Raw genomic sequence first — 25,196 nt, 5'->3', positions numbered from 1 at the left:
GTCATCCAGGTTTATTGAATATTTGAGGTCTTGTTTAAATTCCTACATTCTCATAGTTAGAACATGAACACATAGTCTTATTCACATTTCTCTTCACTTAAGTATTAAGCGAAGCCAGATACCCTTCGCTAATACTTAAACCTTTACTTTAAAGAATTGGTACCCCTAGACCACTCCTCTGAATGGCTTGACTCTTTGCCTCCTAAATGACTGCAGAAGGTCTTTGCTCAAATGTCATCTCATCTTTAAGGCCTTTCCTGACCATCCATTTTACATTGCAGCCACTCTCTCCACTCCGGCACTTTCAGTCCTCCTCCCTTGCTTTATTTTTCATTAAAGCACTTCATCAGCCTCTGACATTATATATTTGTTACTTTTATTATTATGTTTTTTTTTTGTTTTGGGGTGTTTTTGCTATAATGTAAGCTCCATGGTGGTGGGAGGAGAGGAACCTTATATATTGCTTTCAGCTGTATTTCTGGAATCTATGACAATGTCTGAATGTGATAAATGCTCAATAGATGTTTGTTGAATGACTGACTAACTGAATAATAAAATTGATGGATGCATGATGAAGGGATGGATAGATAAGGCGGATCAAGAGCTCTTTTAGAAGGAAGCATGAAAGAGAGTCAGAGGAGTAATTACATGGTCTTGGGAGAAGATGGTGACGTTTGAGCCTGAGATAGAGAGACACGGAAACCTTGTCCTCAGCCAATTGTGCATGTGACTCAGTTTTTTTACCTGATAATAGGGATAACCTGTTCTTTCTGCTTCCAGAGCAGTATTTGGGGAGATAAGAGGAGGAAAGTGAATTGCAAGCTCTATGTAAAGCTCGAGGTTCTTTAAATGTCAAAGTGATATACTCTGTCCACCTTAGTACAATAGAGTTGGTCCCCTAAGTAAAATTCTTAAAGAAAAAATTTCTAGTTTAGCCTAGATAGTTATAAGTTCAGAATTTCTGATTAGTTGCTGATGAAGGAAAACTGAATATGGAATATTGCTATTTTACAATGGGACGACAGGCAAAAACACATCTTTGATATCAATTGTCACATTAGTACTGGCCATCTTCTAAGAGATTAATGATTTTGCCAAGTGATAATATTAAATTCATTCATTGATTCAGCAAATATTCTTCATGGTAATAAGCCTCCCTCCTTTTGATGTGAATTCACTTACTTTACTTACAATGGTTTACACTGAGAATATTTTCACTTACAAAAACATAATTGAATGCTAGGTGCCAAATAACACCACTGTTATTAAATATTTTGGGAAGTTCTTGCAAACATAATAAAAAAGAAAATTAAAACAGTGGAAAAGAACAGGCAAAATTACTTTCATTTGCAGCTAATATGATTGGGAATCCCCAAGAATGTAACTCTACTAGATACTACTAGAATTAATAGGCTTTGAGTGGTAGAAAATAAAATACATATGCATAAAGTAATAGCTCTTCACTGTACAAGCAATAGTCAATTAGAAATTTTATTCAAATTCTATTTACAATGTCTATAAAATTTATTTAAAAGAGAAACTAGGAATAAAAAAGCTAAAGAAAAAAGGTACAAGATTCATATAAAGAAAACTGTAATGTTTCACTGACTACAGAAAATAAAACCTGAACAAAGGGAGAAACATACCAAAGCACTATCATAAGAATATAAATGCTCCAAAAATTAATATGGTTGATCCTCATTATTTATTCCATATTTATGAATTCACTTACTCACAAAATATATTTGTGACCTCAAAAAGCACTACTCACAAAGTGCTGTTTTGATCATTTGCAGACATGCACAGAGCAGCAAAAAAATTTGAGTTGCCTGATGCCCAGCTGAGAATGAATTAAGAGATGCTCTTCCTTATTTCAGCTCTCATACTGCAAACACATGTGCTTGTCACAGTCTATTTTGTGCCATGTTTTCTACATTTCTGTTTTTGTTTGTGATTTTATGATCACAAATGGCCCCAAACATAGTTCTGAAATGGTGTCCAGTGTTCCTAAGTGCAAGAAGGCTAGTCATAAATAGGGTGGTCTCAGTGAGAGGTGACATTTGAACAAAGCCCTGAAGGATCTGAAGGAGTGACTCATACTTGTATCTGAGAAAAGCACACTACAAGTTGAAGAGACTTTTACTGTACAGGGAGTGAAGAGATAGTCCAGGTGGCAGGAGTGAGCTTGGCAAGTCCAAAGAACAGCAAGGAGGCCAGTGTGGCTGAACGGAATGAAGGAAAAGATGTCGGGAATGTCCTAAAGGGGGCAAAAGTAAAAGTAAGGTTATGTAAACTGTTTTTCTAAATTTTCTTCTAATGCTTCTATTTTTATTTCAATTTAAATTTTCAATTCATTTGAAATTTATTTTAACAAATGTGTAGCTTTGCTTTCTTTCAAATGAAGAGCCAGTTACTCTTTTTCCCACTTAATTAAAATACCAACTTTGTCACATGGTAGTTTTCCTCATTTACTTGCACCAATTAATAGAATTTATATTCTCAGCCTCAGATCCATGGGTCAATTCTTATATCTATACTAAACTATATGGACATGGTGAAGTATAAAGTTGCTAGTGTCTGATATGGGGCAGACTAAAGAGATATAGTTTTGTGGAGGAAGACATGCTTAGATTGAGATGTCTCTTAGACAACCACATGGAGATGTTGAGTAGGCACTTGGCTATTCATGTCTGGAATGTGGGAAAAGGTCCACTGGAAATACACATTTGGAAGTTGTTGACATAGATGTCTTTTAAAGCTATGAGATTGTAAGAGACCACCAAAGAGAGAGAGTGTAGAGAAGAAAGGAGAATTGAGGAATAAGCCCTGTGATATTTCACATTACAAAGTTGGAAAGAAGAAGAAAAACCAGCAAGGGATACTGAGAAAGAGTGATGAATGAGGAGGGAGGAAAACAAGAAAATGAGGAATCCTGGAAGACAGGTAAAGAAGGTGTTCCAAGAAGGGCATGGTCTCCTGAGTCAAACACTGATGCTAGGTCAATAAGAATTGACCTTTGGATTTAGCAATGAGGAAATCATTCCTGATCTCAAAAAGAGCACTATAGGACAGTGATAGTAGAAAATAAAATCATTCTAGAGGCAGTTTAAAAGAGAATGAGAGATGAGGAATTGAAGATACTAAGTAATAATTTTTTCAGGCACTTTTACTGTACAGGGAGTGAAGAGATAGTCCAGGCGGTAGAGTGACTGAAGAGAATGTTTTGTTATGATGGAAAAAAATAATAGCGTGCTATTATACTTAAGAGAATAAATCTGTAGAGAGAAAACTTGACAATTTAGTGCAAGAAGGGAGAATTATTGGAGCAATGCCATTCGGCAGTCAGGAGGGGATCGAATCTACGTGCACATGTGGAAGGAAAGGCTTTGAAAGAGTGGTGTCTGTTCGACATAAAAATAAACACAAGATTTGGCCCTTAATCCATTTTTGGAACTCTATCTTACAGAAATAAAAGCGTCACTACATAGTAAATAGGGATAAACATTGTAGCATTGGAGGGCAGGGCAACAAATGAAAAACAACCTAAGGATCCACTGGCAGGAAAATGGTAGAACATATATGATACAGACATACAACAGAATATAATGAATCTACTTAAGAACAAATTTTAGCACCAATCTATTACACTAGAGGGCATTCATCATCATACATTAAGAGAAAGGGGCAAGTGGCAAAATAATGTGTATGGAATGATGCCATTTTTGTTTCAAAACAAATTCAGTGTGTATTTTGATGTTTGTAAATATTTGTATGAATACAGAAAATGGTGTTGAACAGCCCTAAGGTATCAAAATGATCTCAGATGGGATAGGAATAGAGTGTGTCATTCCGAAGATGTGTGACAAAGTTACGGGTTACTCTGTTTCTTTACCCTAAAGTGCCCACCCCTTAAACACATAATTAAATGTACTACAGAATAATTACTTCTTTCCCCGTACTCTCATTGCATTCTGTAAAAATAATCACATTATATAAAAAATGATTATATAATTGTCTGTTTATTAGATGTGAAGTCTCTGTGAGCAGGGAGTTCTCTGCTTTCTCTAAAAATCTTTTTTTATCTGCAATAACTCAAGATGGTAAGATACTTTAAATAGTTTTTGAATAAAAGTAGGAAACTAAATGGAATGGTATTAAATGGAACATGCCTGACTTTAAACTAGTTTGCTATATTCTTTGTCCTTTCAGGTATGACATAAACACACACCTATGCTTGGAATCCCTAGTATCTGACCTGGACAAGATGACCTGGGGAATTTTCTGCTGTCATTCCTGAATTTCTTTGCTTCTCATTTCTAGATTGTCAAGAAGGGAGGTGATGGAATTTTCATTTTTCTTATTGGCTAATTGGCTCTCCATCAACCAAGTAGTTGGAAAAGAGCACAGAAAAAAAGTCATGCTAATTTATTACTAGTTTTTGGAAAGTAAATTTAGTATCTGGTTTAACATTTTCTAAAAAGGCTCTCCTCAACATCATACCTGATCGTTAAAAATTATTACGACTTCTCAAAAAAAAAAAAATCCCTATTTTATAACAGGCTCTCCATTCAGTACAATAGCTCTAAAGTACCAATGTATGTGAATCCAATCGGACCAGTGGAAACAGCGGCTGCAGAGGCCTCCAAACAAATATCTCAAAAGATATCCCAGGCTCAACAAACTGATGACAGCAGCCCACATCACCAGGTGAGTCCCCTTAAAGGGAAAGGAACTGTTATTAAGGCATGACTAACTTGGACCATTTTGTCATGATGGCAGTGGGATTTGGTGAATCATTCTTCAGTTTAGAGAATATTTTCAAGATGTTAATATGATCAAGGAAAAATCTAGGAACATATTTTTTAAAATAACTTTTTATCTTCAGTCATAAAGTACTACATATTTATTATGGAAAACTTGGAAAAGTCAGAAAAAGAGCAATGAACAAAAAATTTTAAATTATAATGAGTGCATATATAACCACTGTTAATATTTTGATGTACTTCTTTTCCTGCTCACATTTTTTAATATAGTTTATATCGTACTCCAAAATTTATTGATTATCTAATTCTTTATCAGAGGAAGTTACACTGTGAGCATTTTCCATTGCCATTACAATTCTTCAAAAACATCTCACTGGTTGTATAATTTTTATTTAAATGAACTTAACATTATTTAACCCCTTCTCTGTTGGATATTTATTTCTAATTTCTGCTATAATTTAAAATTTCATTATTGAAATCCTTATATTTTGTTCTTTGTACATGGCTCACAACTATTTCATTAGAATATGTTTCTTAAAGTGGAATCACTAAATGGGAAATGGGAACATTTTAAAACTTTTTATACTTATTACAAAATTGCTATTTAGAATGGATATACCAAATTACAGTCACAGGAAATTCAAGTAACTATCTCATTTGATCCTTGCTAATATTTACTATTATCATATACTAAATTTTGTTAATTTTATGAGCATAATATCTTACATTTGCCTTAATTTCAATTTCTCTGATGTAGAGTGAAATGAAACTTCATTTTCCCCCACATAGTTTAGAAGGCAATTGTATTTTCTCTTCTGTCGCTGTTCTCTGCCCATTTTTACTGATGCATCAGTTTGATTTATTAATGTATTTGAACTTAAAATTTAACTATCAGAAACCTGTCTTTATAGTTATTTTCTTTGAGTCATAAATATAATGTGACTTGCTGTATAGGCATTTTCAATTCTTATAAAAACACTATCGATCTTTTCCTTTCTAAATATTTTCACATTTTTATGCTTGGAAATTTTTCTCAATTAAGAGATTAAATGACTCTTTAGCTGAATGTGTTTTAACATAGTTTGATTATTTTTGACATTTAACATTTAAATCTACCTTTTATTTTGATGCATGATAGGAAGTCAGGGAATTCCCCCTACTCCCACGTTTTACTTAAATAGCCAATTTTCTCTAACCTTAAATAAGTCTTTTCCTTTTTCTATTTCTGTGTAGTGGTTTCTTTAGTATATACTAAAATATTTGCCATTTTAGAATATCTTTTACTGCTATCTATTCAGCTTGATTGTTTTAAATTTTATTTTTACATATAAATATTATTTGAATTATTTTATCTTTATGATACCCATTAACATATTATAGAACAAGTTTTCCCTTTTTAATTTTTTTCTATTCAGACTGCATTTCCTTATGAGCTTTCACATCATTTAAAAAGTAACCCAATGTTGATAGTTCCTTTTTTTTTCTATTGAGGTATAATTGACATATTACATTATATTAGTTTCAGGTGTACAATGATTCAATATATGTAGATTGCAAAATACTCACCATAATAAGTTTAACTAACATCCATCACCACACAGTTAACAATTTTTTTCCTTTTGATGAGAACTTTTAGGATGTACTCTCTTAGTAACTTCCAAATATACAGTACGGTATTACTAACTATAGTCACCATGCTGTATATAACATCTCCAAAATACATATTTATTTTTTAACTGGAAGTTTGTTCCTTTTGACCCCCTTTATCCATTTACCCACTTTCTCCCAACCCTACAACCTCTGGCAACCAGCAATCTGTTCTCTGTATCTATGAGTTCCATGTTTTTGTTTTTTATTCCACATATAAATGAAATCATACAGTATTTGTCTTTTTCTGACTTATTTCACTTAACATAATGCCCTCAAGTTCCACCCAAATGGTAAGATTTCTTTCTGTTTTATGGCTGAATAATATTCCATTATGTGTGTATACAGATAATATATGTATATATGTTTATGTATACCACATTTTCTTTATCCATATATTCATCGATGAACACTTAGATTGCTTCCATGTCTTGGCTATTGTAATAATGCTGCAATCTAATTGAGGTGAATATATTTTTTTCAAGTTAGTGTTTTTGTTTCCTTCAGATAAGTACCCAGAAGTGGAATTGCTGGATCATGCAGTAGTTTGATTTTTAAATTTTATGAGGAACCTCCATACTCTGTTCCATAGTTGTTGCACTAGTTTACATTCCCACAGTGTGTGAGGCTTCCCTTTTCTCCACATCCTCACCAACACTTGTTATTTCTTGTCTTTTTGATGATAGCCATTCTGTCAGGTGTGAGGGGGACATCTCATTGTGGTTTTGATTTATTTTTCCCTGATGAAGTGATATTGAACACGTTTTCATACACCTGCTAGCCATGTGTTATGTCTTCTTGAGAAAAATGTTTATTCAGATCATCAATTCATTCTTTAATCAGGTTATTTAGGTTTTTTGCTATTGAGTTGTAAGATATGTATCTCTATATATAAATGATAGATAGATGATGGTAGATGATAGATAGATAGATAGATAGATAGATAGATAGATAGATAGATAGATAGATAGATTTTTCTTTTTTCTCAATGCCTTCTCAATTCTTTGTATTAGTTCAAACTGCTATCTTTGTTCTAGATGCCCCCAAGCATCCAGAGTATGCTGGGACTTGTCAGAGTTCCAAGACAAGCTTACTTCCTATCATTCTACATGTTTTTTACTGAGGGTACCCTGTGTATCTTATGTTTGTTATTGTTGCTATTGTGAATAAAGACCTTTCCCATTGTATTTTTTTTATTATTATCAATGGTAGCATATTAAAAAGTTATGGATTTATAAATAGTTATCTTGTAAAGAGAAGCTTTCTGAACTCTTAATAATTTAAAATATTGGTTTAGTTTGAATCTCTAGCTTCTAGATAGACAATTAAGCAGTCTAGGAAAAAAATATATTTTTGTCTCTTTACAATATTTGAACCTCTCATTTCTGTTTCATGTCTTTATTCCTGAAAGACTCCAGATCTTTCAAAACAATACTGAATAATGCAAGAGATAATGGGGCAGCTCATTTTATCTTAAATTAGATTTAATGGGGGACATTTCTCTAGTATTTCTCCATTAAATATTATGCTATTTGTTATTGCTTTGAGATTCTCTTTAATGTGGAGGAAGTCATTTTCTTTTCCTATTTATTTTACAAATTTTTTTTTTAGTATGCAATCAGTAATGATTTTGAATTTATTCATCTTAAATCCCTTTTATGCATCAATTGAAAATTATCTCATCTTATCCCTTATGGGAAGTATTTCATTAATAGAGTCTCTGATAGTAAACATTCCTGGCATTGCTGTAAATAAAAGCTATACTCGTTTGTAGTACATTAAGTACACTTTCAATTTAATTTGCTTTTTTTAAAAAAATTTAGAACTGCAACATATGAGTTAAAATAGTTGTGCCTTCCCCATCAATACTATCATTGTCAGTTTTGAGCATCTAAGTTTTGATGGTTACAGTCATTTTTCACCTTTTCTTGTCTTTGAAACAATTTATCTAACTTAAGAACTTTATTTTTAACAACTGCTAGAATTCAAGAGTAAAACCCTAGGACACTGGAACCTTTATAAAATTTAAATAAAAATTTCTATTTCTTCAAGCTTAATAGTCTCTTAATGCTTTCTTCAGTTAACTTTGATAATTCAATTTTCTTGAGAAAATTACCTACTTTATCAATATCTTCAAATTAATTAAACTTAGCATTTTATTCATTTATCAAATATTCAAATTTATACTTAATGCAACTTAAATCTGCTCAACTTTTATTCCAAAAGAATTAATTCACATTTATATCAGAAGGATTAAACCAAATATCTATTAAGAAAATCTATAACATTTTCAAAATGCATAACTACCTGTCAATGTTTGGCCTATTTACTATATAATTAGTTGCATAGTTTTTCCTGAAGAGTAGGGTAGATTGGTTCACTCTGATGTTTGTAAGGGTAAAAGTACATCAAAAGATTTTTATCCAGCTAAGAATTATGAATTAATGGCAATAGCAGTAGACACGATTAATTATAGTATAATTTGTATTGCTCGTTTGCGGCATGCTTTAGAAACTCAATAGTGACATCCTTAAGGAGACACAAGTTATTCTCATTTACATGTAGCTGAGCAATATGAATTTTCTCTCACCTGTGGGCAATTCTAACTCCAACAACACATGCCATCTCTGATATGCAACCAATGAACTATATTATTCACTGCCTTAGTCGACAAAGTTTAGCTTTGAGGGGACTGTTCCTAAGTGTACATCCAAAAGGGAAGTTGCATTTAACTTATTTTTTATTAGTTTCAAGTATACAGTACATTGGTTAGACACTTACATAGTTTATGAAACAATCCCCCTGATTACTCTACCACCCACCTAGCTCTATACATAGTACTGACTACATTCCCTATGCCATACTCCCCATTTCCATGAACATCTTTCAACTACTAATTTGGATCTCTTTAACCATTCACCCCTTTCCCCCAGCCCCCAACACCCCTCCCCTCTAGCAGTCACCATATTGTCCTCTGTATTTGTGAGTCTGTTTTCATTTAGTTTGTTCTTTTTGTTCCTTAGATTCCACACGTAAATGAAATCATATGGTACTTGCCTTTCTTTGTCTGACTTATTTCAGTCAGCATAATAACATCTAGGTCCATCCATGTCTTTGCAAATGGTAGGATTTCATTTTTTTAATGGCTAAGTAATATTCCATTGTATATATGAACCATAACTTCTTTATCCAATCATCTGTTGATGGACCTTTAGCTTGCTTCCATATCTTGGCTATTGTGAATAGCGCTGTCGTGAACATAGTAGTGCATAGATCTTTACGAATTATTGTTTTGGTTTCCTTTGGACAAATACCCAGAAATGCAAATGCTGGTTCAAAAGGTAGTTCCATTTTTAATTTTTTGAAGAACCTCCAGGCTGTTTTCCATAGCAGCTGTATCAATTTGCAATCCCACCAACAATGTACGAGGGTTCCCTTTTCTCTGCATCCTCACCGACACTTGTTGTTTTTCGACTTATTGATGATAGCCATTCTCACAGGTGTGAGGTAATATCTCATTGTGGTTTTAATCTGCATTTCTCTGGTGATTAGTGATCTTGAGCATTTTTTCATATGTCTATTGGCCATCTGTATTTCCTTTTTGGAGAAATATTCATTCAGGTCTTCTGCCCATTTTGTATTCAATTTTGATATTTTTAAATTATTCCAGTGTACATAAATATAAAGTCTCTACCCAAAACTTCTGAATGTAACTTACAGGGGAAAACTTTCTTCTGTCTACAGGGTCTTAACTTGGCTACTTGTATATATACATTTGATGTTATTAAAAAGCAGGCAGAAAGGGGGAATATTAGTTTATCCATGCATAAAGAAAATGTTCAAGAAATTTAGAAGAAAGAGATGAGAAAGGAAAGTGAAAAAAATAAGATGAGGGAAGAAAATTTTTAAAAATCCTAATGAAATTTTTTCATCAGAAGGATTTGAAATGCTTTTATTTTTTAAGTGTACCTCCGTAAAAACTTTATCATGTTTTCAACCAGTTATTTGTCCTCTCATGTGTAACTTTGCTTGTAGACTTTCCCTCAATTATTGTAATCAGTACAGTCTGATCCTAAGGAAGATCTTTAAAATAGGATCATCTGCAATGTTTTTCAATCATCAAAGAGAAATGATAGTGTGAGTGAAGAGTAAGTCTTGAGACCACCCAATAATGAGCAGCCTGTGCAGCTGCCTCTGTGTGTTGTTTTCAGGTCTGTGTGTGCTTTCATCATCAGCACATGTAAATGGAGCCACTCATGCACACCCCTCGTCATGTAAGAATCTCCTCTTATTGGAGCACTCTGCAGAGAGCTAGAATTACATGTGTGTAGACAAATGAAAAAGCTGCTCTATTTCCTGCTTCAAATAAAAGAGGCAGAAAAGCCATTTTCACAACACAGAATGGTTTTTTTTTCCCTTTAACATATATTTATTCTGAGGACAGAAATTTAAGAGAGGTTTTGCTGTTTTGGTTTTTCCCTCATTTCATTTTCCTTATACTCCCTCTCATCTCTTTTATTTTTAAAGTTGCTATAATCTATTCTTTGTATGTAGTACATTTTTTTCTTTGATTTTTTAAAAAACATCTTTAATTATGCAAATAAGACCTAGATCTATTTGCCTTATAAAAAGATAAAATATTACACATGGAGGTAAAGTTCTTTTCAGCCGTAATTCCCAGCCCAGGTCCAGTCCCTAGTTCCCCAGAGGTAATCTATTTGGAGCAGACCTTTGCAAGCCATATTCTATGTACATACATCTTTAAATATGAGGGCAAATGGCTAATATCTATTAAATTTAAAACCTCAGAGCCTCGTACATATATGTGCAAGGAGGAATGTACAGCTTGGTTCACTGTTCACTGCAATGTTGCCTATAATTTTGAAAAAATTGGAAACAGCTTAATGTCCTTCAGTTGTGAATGACTAAATAAACCATGGTATCTATTCTATGAATGTACCATGATAAGTCCATATATGTGCTAACTTGATATGCTTCTCAATTTCAGAATATGTGCCATGTGATAACATTGATATTAGTAATATAGAGTTCACTGATTCAAGGGCTATGCTAGGCATGTGAAAGCTGTTTGACTATTTGAATGAAGAGGCAGACAGGCACAGGTCACTCAGAAAGCCCATAAAGCGTGTGCACCAGCCAGAGACTGTAACTTCAAGTCTGTAGCTTAGTTTCTTCTTCCTGTTCTTTCCTCTTCCTCCTTCAAGCTCTTCTTGTGGATGAAGTTTCCCAAGATAGCCAGCCCCTATTCAGATCATTTTCAGTGAAGGGAGAAAGCCATGGAATGTAGCCATAGCTGCTTATAAATGCAGAATAATGAAATCTAATCTCCCATCGAGATATATGGGAACTAGAGACTGGTATATGGTGCTCCAGGAGCCTGGGCCAGGCTGGTTCAGGTCAAGACTTACACTTGGTTTGCAGTTCAGGGAACAGAGTGTGATGTGAGGGACAAATGGGAAAATCCTAAATGAGACCTGAGCTGACCATTATTAATTCAAAGAGACTTGGTGAATCCAAAGAGAAGTGATGACTCTAAGGAATCAATGAAAAGACAAGAAACTTCAAGTAGAGGTTGAGAGGTAGAAGTGAAAGATTTCCTGGGCCAAAAGAAGCAAAGTGACCCAGCTGCTTTTGTAGATGCCTTTAGGGAAGGAGATGTTCTGGGCAGCAAGCTAACTTGGGCAAAAGACTATTATTGCTTCTTTTTAAAACCTGAAACTCTTTGTTGTGTTTAAATATCTTTTAAAAAACTATTATGTAAAAACGAGATTATATGACTATACTTTGAGCATATGAAAACATCTACATCATTGTATGTAAACATAAGCCCCCAAACTAGTCATTTTTAGAAATAGATTGTATTTTTTTTTTAAAAAAATCATTATCATGGTCTTATGATGACTTTTTAGAAATGTGGGTTAAATTCAAACCTAAACCCAAAAACTTCTTTATATCTTGCTTTTCTAGACCATAGTCAGCATTAGGAATGAACTGTGGCGGACTTGTGAATCCATTAATGCTCTCCATCGAGAAAGAAGGTAGGAACCATGTGTGTGTACAGATACTGACAGCAGAGACAAATAGATATCATTTCCCTTTGCTTTTATAGAAAAATTCTCTACAAAGATTTTACCACGCTTTTTTTTTTTTTTAAATTTGGGAGATATTTCTTAAACAGAGAAACCTTACAATTTGAATATGAAGGTTAAAGGAGGATATTTTGGCTCTATTTGAGTAGTTAAGCATAACAAAAATTACCTGGCTAATTATATTAAGTTTTGAGTTTCGATTGCTTGATTTTATTCCTTGAAAGCTGGTTAAGCATATTCAGTGAAGTATTGATTCTCTGTGCATCTTGTATGCACGTTTTGCCTGCTTCTAAAGAAATCAGTATATTTTCTCCTACAGCATTTAACTTTCTACCAGGTTTATTAGATTTGTTGGAAATTGTCTACCAACTTCTTACTGTGTCTCAAGGGATTAATTATTCCTTGAGGTCCTGTCTCCTATTGTCATTCTGTTAGAAGAATTCCTGGCTCCTCAGTAAGAAGTTCTCCCTGAGGGAAGACCTTTGTTTTTAGGCACAATGTTTGGTGTTTCATAGCTGCTCAATAAATTTCATATATATGTATACACACACACACATACACAAACGTATGATGAGATGTGCTTCATAATATAAGTGTATGAAAGATTAGGAATATTTTTTACTGTGATAACTCATGAAAAGAAGCTTAATAATACTTTTAAAGTAGTTTAGTAATTTCAATGTTAAAAGCAATTTTAATCTTTTTCATGACGTAAGAAAATGAAGTTAGATAAAATAAGGAAAGTAGTATAGCAATAAACAGGCAATTTTAAAACCTAAAATGTAGAAATAAAAAGGAAATTTTAAAATTTTATTCTTTAAAATGATTCTGAAAATAATTATCTCAAGCAAATTATTTTAAACAAAGTTATTCCCTTTTATATAATTCATTCCCACTATGTACATCAACCCAATACCTATAAGGTATTTATCAACACAATGTATACCAAAGTGTAAGGCTGATTAATGAATAAAATCTATGTGAAGGATTTACTCTTGTTCTTATCTGCATAATTGTTTTTATCAATAATTTAGATAAAATAGTAGAAGACGTGCTTTTCAAATGTGTGTGAAATGCTATCAAAAGGCATAGCTAATAAGCAGAATGACAGCCTCGGATCACTAATATGTGATAGTCTGGAACATGGGGGCAATTAATAAAGACTAAATTTTAAGAGATTAAATGCAAGTCCTACAATTATCATCCCAGGTTTAGAACAAATAGTATGGAAAAGCCCTGAGATATATAGTTAACTGTAAGTTCAATGACAGCCAACATCATGTCACTGATTTTTGAAAAGCAACTCAGTCTCAGACTACGTTAAAAGAAAGAGTATCATATCATTCACTCATTAGTTACTGGTTTATTACTCTGTACTCTGCTCTGTGATTGATTAACCTGCCTTGAGAGGGTTTGTATTGAAGGCCCAGTACATGGGTGGCTCAAGTTCCTTAACTCCAGAAAACAGAATTACATATAAAGACTTCTTCTTTTTTTTTTTTTTTTAAGTTTAGAAAAGCAGATTTCAGATCATTTGAAAGGAATTATTTCTCAAATAAACTGAACTATTTGTTAACAGTGGTTATTAACCTGGAAAGTATTGGGCTTCCAGTTGCTGGAAATATTGACTTCAGGTAAATTATGTTCACCAGAAACTCTTCATGAGAATTTTTCCATGAAAAAAAAAAAAAAAAAAGTAAGAAAGGAACTGTACCTCTGGGAGGGATTTGCCTACTTTCACCTGGATTGTGGAATCGTGGGGGTACCTATCTTCTAGCTGTCCAAGCATGGTAGATGGAGGAAAGAGACGAGGGTGGGAGGTGGACAAGATAGGAAAAAGAGAAACTGCTATCACTAGTGGTCATAACAATGCAAGACTTGAAGTACAGAAATTACTGTCCAGAGAGGCCTTTTGAGAATGTTTCTTTGCTGTCTGTTATATCAACTCCCTGGGCTGACTGACGCCTTTCTGAAAACCCAGCACAAAGATATGGTTGAAACTTCAGTTATGACCAAGAATTTTAGAGTTAGACTTGTATGTCCTGAGTGTGACTGTCTGGAAGTTTGAGAGCTGTTTTTTAGAGATGCCTGCCTTGGATGGGAGCCCAAACTAAATTTCAAGATATCTCCAAGATCTATAGCAATTAGGTATTTCAAAGGCTCTAACACTGAGAAATGTTGTTGCATATCCCACCAGAAGCCCATTTCTACAAATTCCATGAATACGCCAACAGCATTAATCAAAGAATAAGATGGTACTTTAGTAAGCTAATTTTAATTGTACACATACTCTGTAACAGGGACTATTTTAGGCCTGGGTCTGGGAATATGCTAACAAGTAAAATAGAAAAAAAAAAAAGTTGCCAGAATAAAGAGCTAATAAACAATTATTAAGTAAGAGAACAAGTAATATATCAGTAAAATAAGTAAAACAGATAGTATGTCATATAATGTGACTGTACAGAAGTTTAAAGACCAGAGACTAAGTCAAAATCTAAGATCTCTTCACCCTCTGTAGCACTTAGACATGGTAAAAGACATGGAGACAAAGTTAGGAAGGGGATGGGAGATGTTGGAGGTGAAGTTGAGGGTCCTGGTTTGCAGTTTCAAGTAAGGCAGTCAGGGATGGCCTCACTAAAAATATCACAGTAAGCCAAGACTTGAAGGAGAGGGAGTGAGCCAACCGAGAATCCGAGGAAAGGGGGGCTCCAGGCAGAGGGGCCAAAGGAGCCGACTCTGAGGGGAGAACATGACCAGCGTATTTAAAGAGCTGCCAAGAGCTCTGTGTGGTTGAAAGGAAGCTAGAGAGGAAGTCAAAGAGGAAAAGAGGGTCTTGGCCATCTCATCAGGCCTTGTCTGACTCTGTAGGGACTTAAGTTTATTCTAAATAAGAATGAGAACCGTCGGAGGGTTTTGAGCACAGAAGTGGCATGATCTACCTTTAAAATTACCCTGACTACTTGGTTTTTTCTTAAGCCAACGAACAACGAGACTTAGGAAGAAAAGCCAAACAGACCCACAATTCACGAATTGCATTATTGTTTCTTTCCTGTGTTCATGGTCAGGTGTTAGGTGTTTAGCCATGACGTGTACATTGTCATTCTAAATGACAAAAGGATAATGAATAAAGTTGATATTCAAATTTAAGTATCTGGTGAAGGTGTGCTGTCGAAAGTAATCCAAAACATGCTGGATGAGTTTTCTAAAACATCTCTAAAGTGGAATCATGTATATAATAGACAGGAAGGGCAGCTGTACATGGTATATAGTTTAAAACAGGATTGATCGCTGTTAGATAATAGTCAAGGTACAGGCTTCTCAGACATCTTCTCCCACGGAGAGGACCTGGCTTACAACTTGCTAGGGCTCTAATTAGTGTGCTGGCTTCTTGCCCTTACAACCCACTGAGACCTGTCCTCTTTCCAGGCTCTTTAAAAAACAATTAAACCGATACAGAGACAAGTTGCAAGCCATATACACCTCCCAGGAAGAAAAACTTTGCAGATTTGAAACAAAGATTCACGAACTCAGAGCTAACCAGGATAATCTCTGGACCAAGCTACAGCAGGTGGGACAAGATCTACAGGTATGAAATGTGGGAGCCTCCAGCCATCCAGACCATCTTGAAGTCTGACCACAAATCCTCTGGCCAAGAGAATTTCACACCTCACTTTGATCAGCCTCTTTCCTTTTCCTTTTCTCTCTATACCCCAACCGACTCCCACTTTCATCCTCCAGACTATATCCTCTCCCTTTGTGAAATTAGTGCCATTGGTAGAGAACAGTATCCCATATCATTTAGCAACAAGGTACCATTTAGAAACAATAGGCCTGGGGCAAAGTAGTTGGTTCCTTTCAGCACTGATTCTTAAACCTTTTGATCTCAGCATCCCTTTTACATTCTTAAAAAATTTGGGAGATTTCAAGGAGTCTTTGTGGGTTATAGCTATCGCTATTTACCATAATCAAAATTAAGACTAAGAAGTGATTTAAAAATAAATTTATTGACTAATTAAAAAATGAAAATAATAAATCTATTATATATGTAACATTTTTAAACAGTAACTACATGTTTTTTTAAACTTAGAAGAGTGGCATTATTTTTCATTTTTTACAAATCTCTTTAATACCTGGCTTAATAAAACATAGCCAACGTTCATAACTGCTTCAGCATTCGATCTGTTGCAAGATGATTTGGTTGAAGAATATGAGGAAATCTGGCCTCTCACAGATTTTGTAGTTGAAAAGAGAATATTTTAATAGCCATTTCAGATCATTGGAGATCTTCTTTGCTACTACACCAAAATGTGATAAAAGTTTTTCTTAAAAAATAGTTGCAATATTGAATCTGAACCCATATTTATTTTACACTCTGTTTTATTAAAATGCAATGTTCTATTGTGTTTTTTGAATGAATAACATACCATGTATGATTTTGAAACATCATACACTGGTTATTTGGAAGTTCCTTGAGCTATGCTGAACTTTCTAATGCTCACCCATCTGATTATACACGACCTGTTCCCCGCCCTGCCCCCAACACAGTCATTAATATCACAGCTAATCTCTTCAGAAAAGTCTTTAAGAATTGGAAAGCTATGAAGTTCATGGTAGTGGATGCAAGGTTTCCAAAATTCTAATTTTTGCTCAAAATGTCAACTGCTACAATTGGCAACACATATTGTTAACAGTTTTCCTTACTGTGACATTTGCATTTCATTCTTTTTCAAGAAAATGTTTGCCAAATACTCAAGTCTGAGTAACATTCAGAATATTTAGAACCTAAATATTTTCCAAATTCCTTGTGATTATTCCCTGTGATATTTTAATATCTGAGCCATCTTAATTTCTATAGACAATTTTAGGCCGACATTGAATTGACAGCATAAAATAAAATTAATAGTAAAGTATTAATCTCATAAATTAAAATTAAATTACTAAATTAAATCTAGTAAAAAAATTCCTATTACAATATTAAAATTTAATGCATTTATGAAAAAAGTAAGATAGATGTTAATATCTTCATAAATAAAGCTTTCTTTCTCCAGGTAATGTTGCAGCCACTCCATCTTTCATCTTCCTCTTGTCAAAATATGGTTTCCAAGGGTGACCACAGAAAGGTTGAAAGGTTTTGGAAGGGAGGAGATTCTTCCCAGATCAAGAATGTCACTGAGGATGGCTCTGAACAGAAACCTCTTCTTAACCCCACTGTGATCAACAGAAGTCACGGAAGTCACACAAAAGCAGAGCATGCTCTACCAAATTCAGAATCACCAGAGGCCATCTTACAGCCAAGCTCAACGCAAAGCACCAAGCCACAAAGCCAAGCACCAAAGACCTCAAAGGAAACCCTTCGCTCCCCATCTAGTTCCCAGGAAGGACTGCTGCAGGACACCTCCCAAATTATCCCTGCTGGTATATGCAGTCCTACTCAGGCATCCACTCAGGAAAGGCAAGAGACAGTTAACATCCAGGAAGAAAAGGATGAGCTGGAGGAAGAGGAGCTGCAAGAATTATTGTCGAAACTTATGGATGCCTTAACTCTAGAAATGTCGTCAGGTAAGATTTTCACAATAATGAGAGTGATGGCCAGGGATTAAAACATTTGATTTTATAACATTAGTCCGAAAGCTTTAATGTGAACATTAAAGGTGATAAACCATATGAGATTTTAGTATAGTACCTGGCACATATAAGAATTCAATAAATGCTTATTATTTTGTTATTGTAATTATTATTATCAATAGACCTAAAATATGTAACTGGGCAACCTGATGTTGCCATTTTAAAATGGGGGGAGGGGTAAGAGTAAGGCTTTCTTTTTCAAGACTACTTAAGTGTTCTATGTTATAAGTAGTATCACTTTCTTTGTAAATTATAACTCATTGCTAAATTCTGAAGGCTCTTTTTTCTAGTCCTTTTTTTTACTACAGTTATTTCTTCTGTTTTGGAATGACATTGTCTTATTTATAGAGTGTTTTGTTATCTTAATATAACAGTATCTATATCCTTTTCTTTTTAAGAAAGCCTAAGATCTTTCATGTTGGAGTAATCATCTCAAGACTTGTGATAAAACAGAAGATAACATTCTCACATGTTTCTTCATTAGAGGAGGCCTTCTCAAAATATTTCTGAATTGGTGTTTTACTTTGCTACACCTGCCATAACAAAGTACCACAGACTGGGTGGCTTAAATCAATGAACAAACAAAAAATTTCTCAGTCCTGCAGGCTAGAAGTCTGAGATCAAGGTATCTTCTGAGGCCTCTCTCTTTGTCTTGTAGATGCTGTCTTCTCTTTGTGTTTTTGCATCATTTTCCCTCTGCGCATGTTCTTATCCAAATTTTCTCTCTTTATAAAGACACCATTCATTTTGGATTAAGACCAACGCATATAACTTCATTTTAATTTAATTAACTCTTTAAAGAGCGTATCTCCAAATAGAGTCACATTCTGAGGTACTGGAGGTTAGGACTTCAATATATGAATTTGGGGAGGAAGACACAATTCAGCCCATAACAGTTGGTGAACTGTAAAATGGGTACATATGTCAATTATACATTGAACTTTGTAGAACCAAGTCAATGAGATAACTATCTGGAGAGTCTAAAAATCTCTACTGTGAAGGGAGTGGGAGTTATAATTCTTGTATTAGAGAAAGCCAGACCACAATGATGCCAGAAGCATGTTCAGACTGCCGGAGACAAATATAAGATGGGAACTCCTTGTGCCTGATTCTTAGGCTGACACAAAATTCCACCTACTATATTTCCCTCTAAACATCATTGGAGTCATGATAAGTATTCAAAGCAAAGTCAATATCCATTTGACCTTTTCAGAAAAATTTCACATAAAAATTTGGCTTTTATTCTCGAAATTAATTTAGTATTTGGTATCTTTATCTCATTTTTATTTTTGGTTTTTGTTTCTCCAACTGAGCTTATGAGCTGCTGATTTCTAAAATATTGTGTTAGTTCGGCCATTGCAAACATAGTTGGCTATTTTGCGCATTTCAGATTACTCATAGGCTAGATCTACTACACATATGTGGAAGAAAATATTCCAACATTGTGTGCACTTTGATACCTAAAGATAAAAGATTCATGCATATTTTAAATGACTTTATCAAAGTCTGTCATTATATCATTCAAGGAAAATCATGAAAAAAGATTTATTTCTAAATTCAGATGATGTATAAAGATGCAATTAGCATTATTCAATCTTGTAGAAAACATAAAATATATAGTCTCAAAAAATTTACCCTACTTTTATTTACAATTTAAATAGAATCACTGAGATGCTTCTACTGAAAGTAGGCATCATTAATTATATAAAAGTTCTTATGATATTAGCAGGAAGATGTACAATTTCCCTTTTTGTTATTAGATTATTGTATATTTGGGGATTATTTAGCAAATGCTAATTGATAAGATTTAAATTTATAGTCTTATTTATTTTATATTAGTCTTATTTCTTTGAGATTTTTAGACGTAAGATCTGTTAACTTTCATGGCTCTATTTGCATTTATTAAACACTGTTACTTCTCACTCAAATATTTCTTATTAAGCTTATATCCTTATTCAGTCTAGTATTGAATATGATCCTATATTTAAATTCTACTTAGTCATTGGCAATATGTATTATAAAAATATACTCCATAATTATGCATAATTTATGCATGCTTACCAGAATTACCCCAAATTTAATCAGAGACAGAAATTTGATAACCACACTGATGAAGATGTAGACAGGCAAAAAAATTAAATTAAGGCATTGGTTACCTTAGCTTTATTTCTATATTTGTCATGGAAGAATCAGAAAATAGCAGGAAGTTCTGATCATTTTACTCTTAGTTTCCTTTTTTTTTTTTTTTTTTGAGAATTGTTGGGAAAATGAGAAAGACCAACTGTCTGTAACACACTAAGATTTACTCAGACAGTGTCAACATATTCACCCAGTGTTGTGATTATCCTAGTAGCTGACTGCCCTTTTAGATTAGAGCTTTACTAAGGAGTCAACACATTTTGGAAATTAAAATGAACTTTATATTACTTAAGGCATAATAAGACCAAAACAGCAAGCCTGATAGTCAGTTTGGGGGCAGTTGTTGACATTAACTGAATAGTTAATTCAGTATTAAGATCTCAGATAATAGAATTTCAAGTGATTATGAGAACTGAATGGAAAAGAGAAAGAATATAGAAAGGGTTCTTAAACCTCTTTAACTTCCAAATGTAGGATTTAAAATCAGTAGCAGTTTGTTCAAACCTGCAGTAAAGGAATTAGATTTGAAAAAGTATCTACTACTACTTGCTTCTCTGGTGACACACAAAAAAGGACATAATATTCTGGTCTTACTTTCTTATTAAATTATTTTCTTTCCATTTTGCAGAAAGTTTCCTGTGTACATCTCTGAAATTCTTTTCCCAGCTTCTCTCCCATATCTTCTTGCCATGTATTTGCCACTGTAGGTTTCAAGGATGAGAAGGGAAGGTGAGGGAGTGGTGGGATGGAATTAGGGGGACTTGGTTAAGGGTACAGTTGTCAAAGGACTATTCCTGTTCTTTTCTTCCCCAGCTGGAACCATCATCTAAACTACAATTTTAAAAAAATTGGAAAATGAAGCTTAAACTTTAGCAAATTGTAAAAAAATTAAGAACAGTGCTTTAGCAACCCCAGAAAGAGAAGTGCAGCACTGTATCTTTATCTCACTCGTTTAGAAGTTAGTCTTCTCAAATGTTGCCTGGTAATCCTAGGGGTGTGAAATCTTAGTAAATCTCCATGAAGGCTGAAAAAAAAATGCCTCGTTTATTCATCATTTATTCACTCATTTGTTCATTTAACAAATAGTCATCAAGCACTTACTATGTGCAAGCACTGTGCTGGATGATGGGCATTTATTTTGAAAGGGACAGATATATGTTTTTGAAACACTTTGGCATTGTGTGAAAGGTGGCTTGGAGAAGGGCATGAGTGAGGAAAGAGACTGCGTAAGGGCCAGTTGTAATTTAAGCAAGAAGTGATGGTGGCTTGACCTGGTGGATGGTGATACATTTATTGCAAATGAGGAAAAGCTGAGGTGGAGGTGGGCAAATCAAGAGTTTTGTTCTGAGCACTTTAAGTGTCAATTGCTTGAGAGACATCAATATGGAGATATCAGAGCGGCAATCAACGTGCACCATCTGGAGCTCTAAGAAGAGGTCTTAGGACAGAGTAGATATTAAATACTGTTGGTTTGCTTAATTAATTATTGTTGTAATGAAGACATGGGCTCAGAAAAGTAATCATAGATTAGATAACCCAATACTTTTAAACCTCTATATCTGCAATTCTGAAAGCCTGCTCTTACATCCCTGATTCCTTCAGAGACTAGATAGATGTTTAATGACATTCAAGTGAATTATTTTCTCATTGTGATATCCTCTGGACTTTTGATTTCACAGATACTTTCATCTAATATCTCAGTAGGCCTCCACCTATGTGCTATATTAATTCAGTCCCCACATGTACTGAATTCCAAATATATGCCAAACAACATGGTAGGTGCTAGGTGCATATCTCTGGCTATTTTTAACATTTCAATGGACTGGAACTTAAAAAAAAAAAACAACCAAACAATGAGAAAAACTCCCATGTATGAAATGAATTATTGCTTCCCAATTTATCGATTGCTATATTTTAAATGTTTATCACTGTGGGCTGAGAAACAGAATATCCTAAAATAAGTTTGCCTCTGGACAATAAAGTACTATTTATTCAAGATCTTTGTCATTCTGGAGCAGTGATAGAGAATAGATAGAATTTTAAAAGGCATGAAAACTCTCCTCTGTGTTCAACAGAAAAATGCACAGATGGAGCTACAATATAAATCATGTAACTAAAGTGTATAAGTAACAAAATAAGCCTTTCCATGGCTTCACTGCCTGTGATTTTATTTTTTATTAATTACATACACAATATTATATGACATATTCATTGTAAACTTAAAACACCTAAGTGCAAAGATTTTAAAAATATGAATTTATTATGATACCCTTCACTCCTTGTCACCTGTTTTGCCAAGGTAACCACTGTTAACAGTTTAGTCAGTTTTTCTTCAAATTTTTTTCTTTTCTTATATGTATGTCTTTACTTCCTCAACATAAGTTAGATTATAATTACTTTTGCTTTTTTTGCTTGACAATATATCTTAGACTTTGAGCAATGTCATTTTTTAAATATGGCATAACATCCACAGTATAAGTATACCATGATTTATTTATTGGTATGTAATTAAGTTACCTCCATTTTTATTATGATAAAAATGCTTTGGTGAGTATTCTTATAACATATATCTATGCAGTCATATGTGAGTGTGTTTGTAGAATCAAATCCTAGAAATTGATTTCTTAGGGTAAAAATTATGCATATCAAACTTTTGGTTGATAACTGCCAAATTGTAGATCTTTCTATAGCGCAACTCCTATTACAATAGTTTATATGGGACCATTTGAACCATAGCTATAGAGCAGAAGTTCTCAAAATGTGGTCCTAGACCAGCAGCATCAGTATTACCTGAGATCCTAGTTCTACTCTGTCATAGAGCTTTACTGAGATCAGCTTGGGAACCTAAAGGTACTTTCTTTAAAGGACTCTTCTGTTCATTAATTTCAGACCCACAGTCTTCATACATGGATCTGTATCGTGGAGCTGAGCGAGTGTGCAAGGCCTTCTCTGCCCTTGTTGATCAAATCACCTTGCCTAACTTGAAGTGAAAAGGAGTCCAGTCTCAAAGGCCCCATGGGGTGATGATGAAATGTATTTTTTAAATCTGTACTAAAAGAATTACATCTTCTACCCTCTCTCTTGATAGTATGGAGTGAAGCATGAAGAGAAGTTTTATTTTTTAATCTCCCTACTCATGTGGCTTAGTTCTTCAGAGTGAAGCCTTAAGAATGAGGTGTGGTAGAGGAAAACGGAAAAAGAGGCCAAGGTAAATCCAGATGTGCCGAGTGAGCTATTCTTACTTTGAATACATTGGTAATAATATTCAAATATGGAATCTACATAAATTCATGCAACTACCTTCTTCAATATTATCTAAATTACCGAAATGATGACCTAATTTTCTATCTCGATTCTCCTTCTGGAGAATAGACTTACAAAAAACTAAACACACACACACACATGAGTACATGCAGAACTGGTGTAATCTAAATAAATCATGAGGATTCTACCAATTTTAACTTTCTAATTGTATTATTTGTATTATAGTTATGCAAGATGTTACCATTAAGGGAAACTGGATGAAGGGTATAGAGGATGTTTTTGTATTATTTCTCACAACTGTATGTGAATCGAAATTATCTCAAAATAAATTTGTTTTTAAAACATGAACATTTCTTGCTAAACCTCAAACCCAATGTGTTTGGCCAAAATATCTGTATGTTTCCTTTGTATGTTTGTATGATTATGGTAGAGATGCTTAACTTAATAATGTCCAAAGTAATAGTTAACACTTTTTTAACTGTTAGAGTACTTAGTTTCTAAGCACCTTACTAATTCATTTAATTCTCACAACAAATCTAGCAAGTTGATATCTCATTATATGAGAAAACTGAGGCACAAAGAGGGTCAGTAACTTGTCCAAAGTTGTTTGTTAGTACTTAATGAAACTGAAATTTGAACCCAGCTCCTGAGCCTGTACTTTCTCTACTGCTCTGTACTTTCTCTCAATAAATATCATTATGATTTTGTTGTTTTACCTATTATCTTGATGTGCAGTCTATGTTACATTTAGAGAGGCTTTGGATTTTTATTTTTATGATATATAATTTCTAGTACTGTTTCCAGAGTGAAATGATGTCCAATTGGATAGGATTAGGACTAGGTTATCCCCGTTCAATTTTATCCTAATATTTTTGAATTTGCTTTTCAGAATATTACGTTTTGTTGCTCAACATATTCACTCTCCTTACTTTATCCCAGTTTGTTCCTTACAAGTTTGAAGCATGCCCTAGAGCATCAGTCCGCAAGCCATGGCCCATGGGCAAAATCCTGCCCACTGCCTGTTTTGTACAGCTGTGAGCTAAGAGTTGTTATTACATTTTTAAAAATAATTGAAAAAAATCAAAGGAAGATTAATATTTTGGGACACTTGAAATGAATGGATTCAAATTTCAGAGTCCCTTAACAGTTTTATCGTAGCATAGCCATGCTCATTTATTTACGTATTGTCTATGGTCGCTTTCATTCTACAAAGGCGAAATTGATTCATTGTGACAGAGACTGATGGCCCACAAAGCATATAATGTTTGCTATCTGACCCTTATAGAAAAATTTGGTAGACCCTGTTGTGTAATACCAAAGTGAGGGAGTGGTAAGGATCAGGCACTGTAAGTATTATGAGTGGCAAATTTTCAATGATTCATAAGAAGTAATAAGTTTATGTGATGTTTTTAAGAATATGATGAAAGATGTTGGAAAAAGTAGCCATGAAAGCAAAAACATGAGCCCATGTAAAGATGGCAGCCAAGAGTGGCAGCTTTTAATGTATTCATTCTCCTATCCAAGTATTGCCGAGTCTGGGCCCTTCCCAATTCCTTCCCCAGTTTCGTTCCCCCTGTTGAAGGCTTTGGCTGATCTTCTGATGCAGCTGTGTCTTCTAAGGATCCTTTAGGTAAAATTTTCAGGTTAT

The 25,196-nt window shown here is 34.0% G+C and overlaps 1 protein-coding gene across 1 annotated transcript in view; it reads left to right on the top strand.

Annotated features, from left to right (window-relative positions):
- DYTN (dystrotelin) overlaps positions 1 to 23,274 on the top strand; it is a 47,065-nt gene extending 23,791 nt beyond the window's left edge. Inside the window, exons 10-12 of the mRNA XM_039844149.1 lie at positions 15,947 to 16,106; positions 17,569 to 18,079; positions 23,174 to 23,274. Coding sequence (XP_039700083.1) covers positions 15,947 to 16,106; positions 17,569 to 18,079; positions 23,174 to 23,274 — 772 coding nt within the window. The remainder of the gene's footprint in view (positions 1 to 15,946; positions 16,107 to 17,568; positions 18,080 to 23,173) is intronic.
- The last annotated feature ends 1,922 nt before the right edge of the window (positions 23,275 to 25,196 follow it).

This window comes from Pteropus medius, unplaced genomic scaffold, assembly GCF_902729225.1.
Source record: "Pteropus medius unplaced genomic scaffold, Ma_sr-lr_union100, whole genome shotgun sequence".
NCBI lineage: Eukaryota > Metazoa > Chordata > Mammalia > Chiroptera > Pteropodidae > Pteropus > Pteropus medius.
This window is presented reverse-complemented; position numbering and strand designations above follow the sequence as displayed.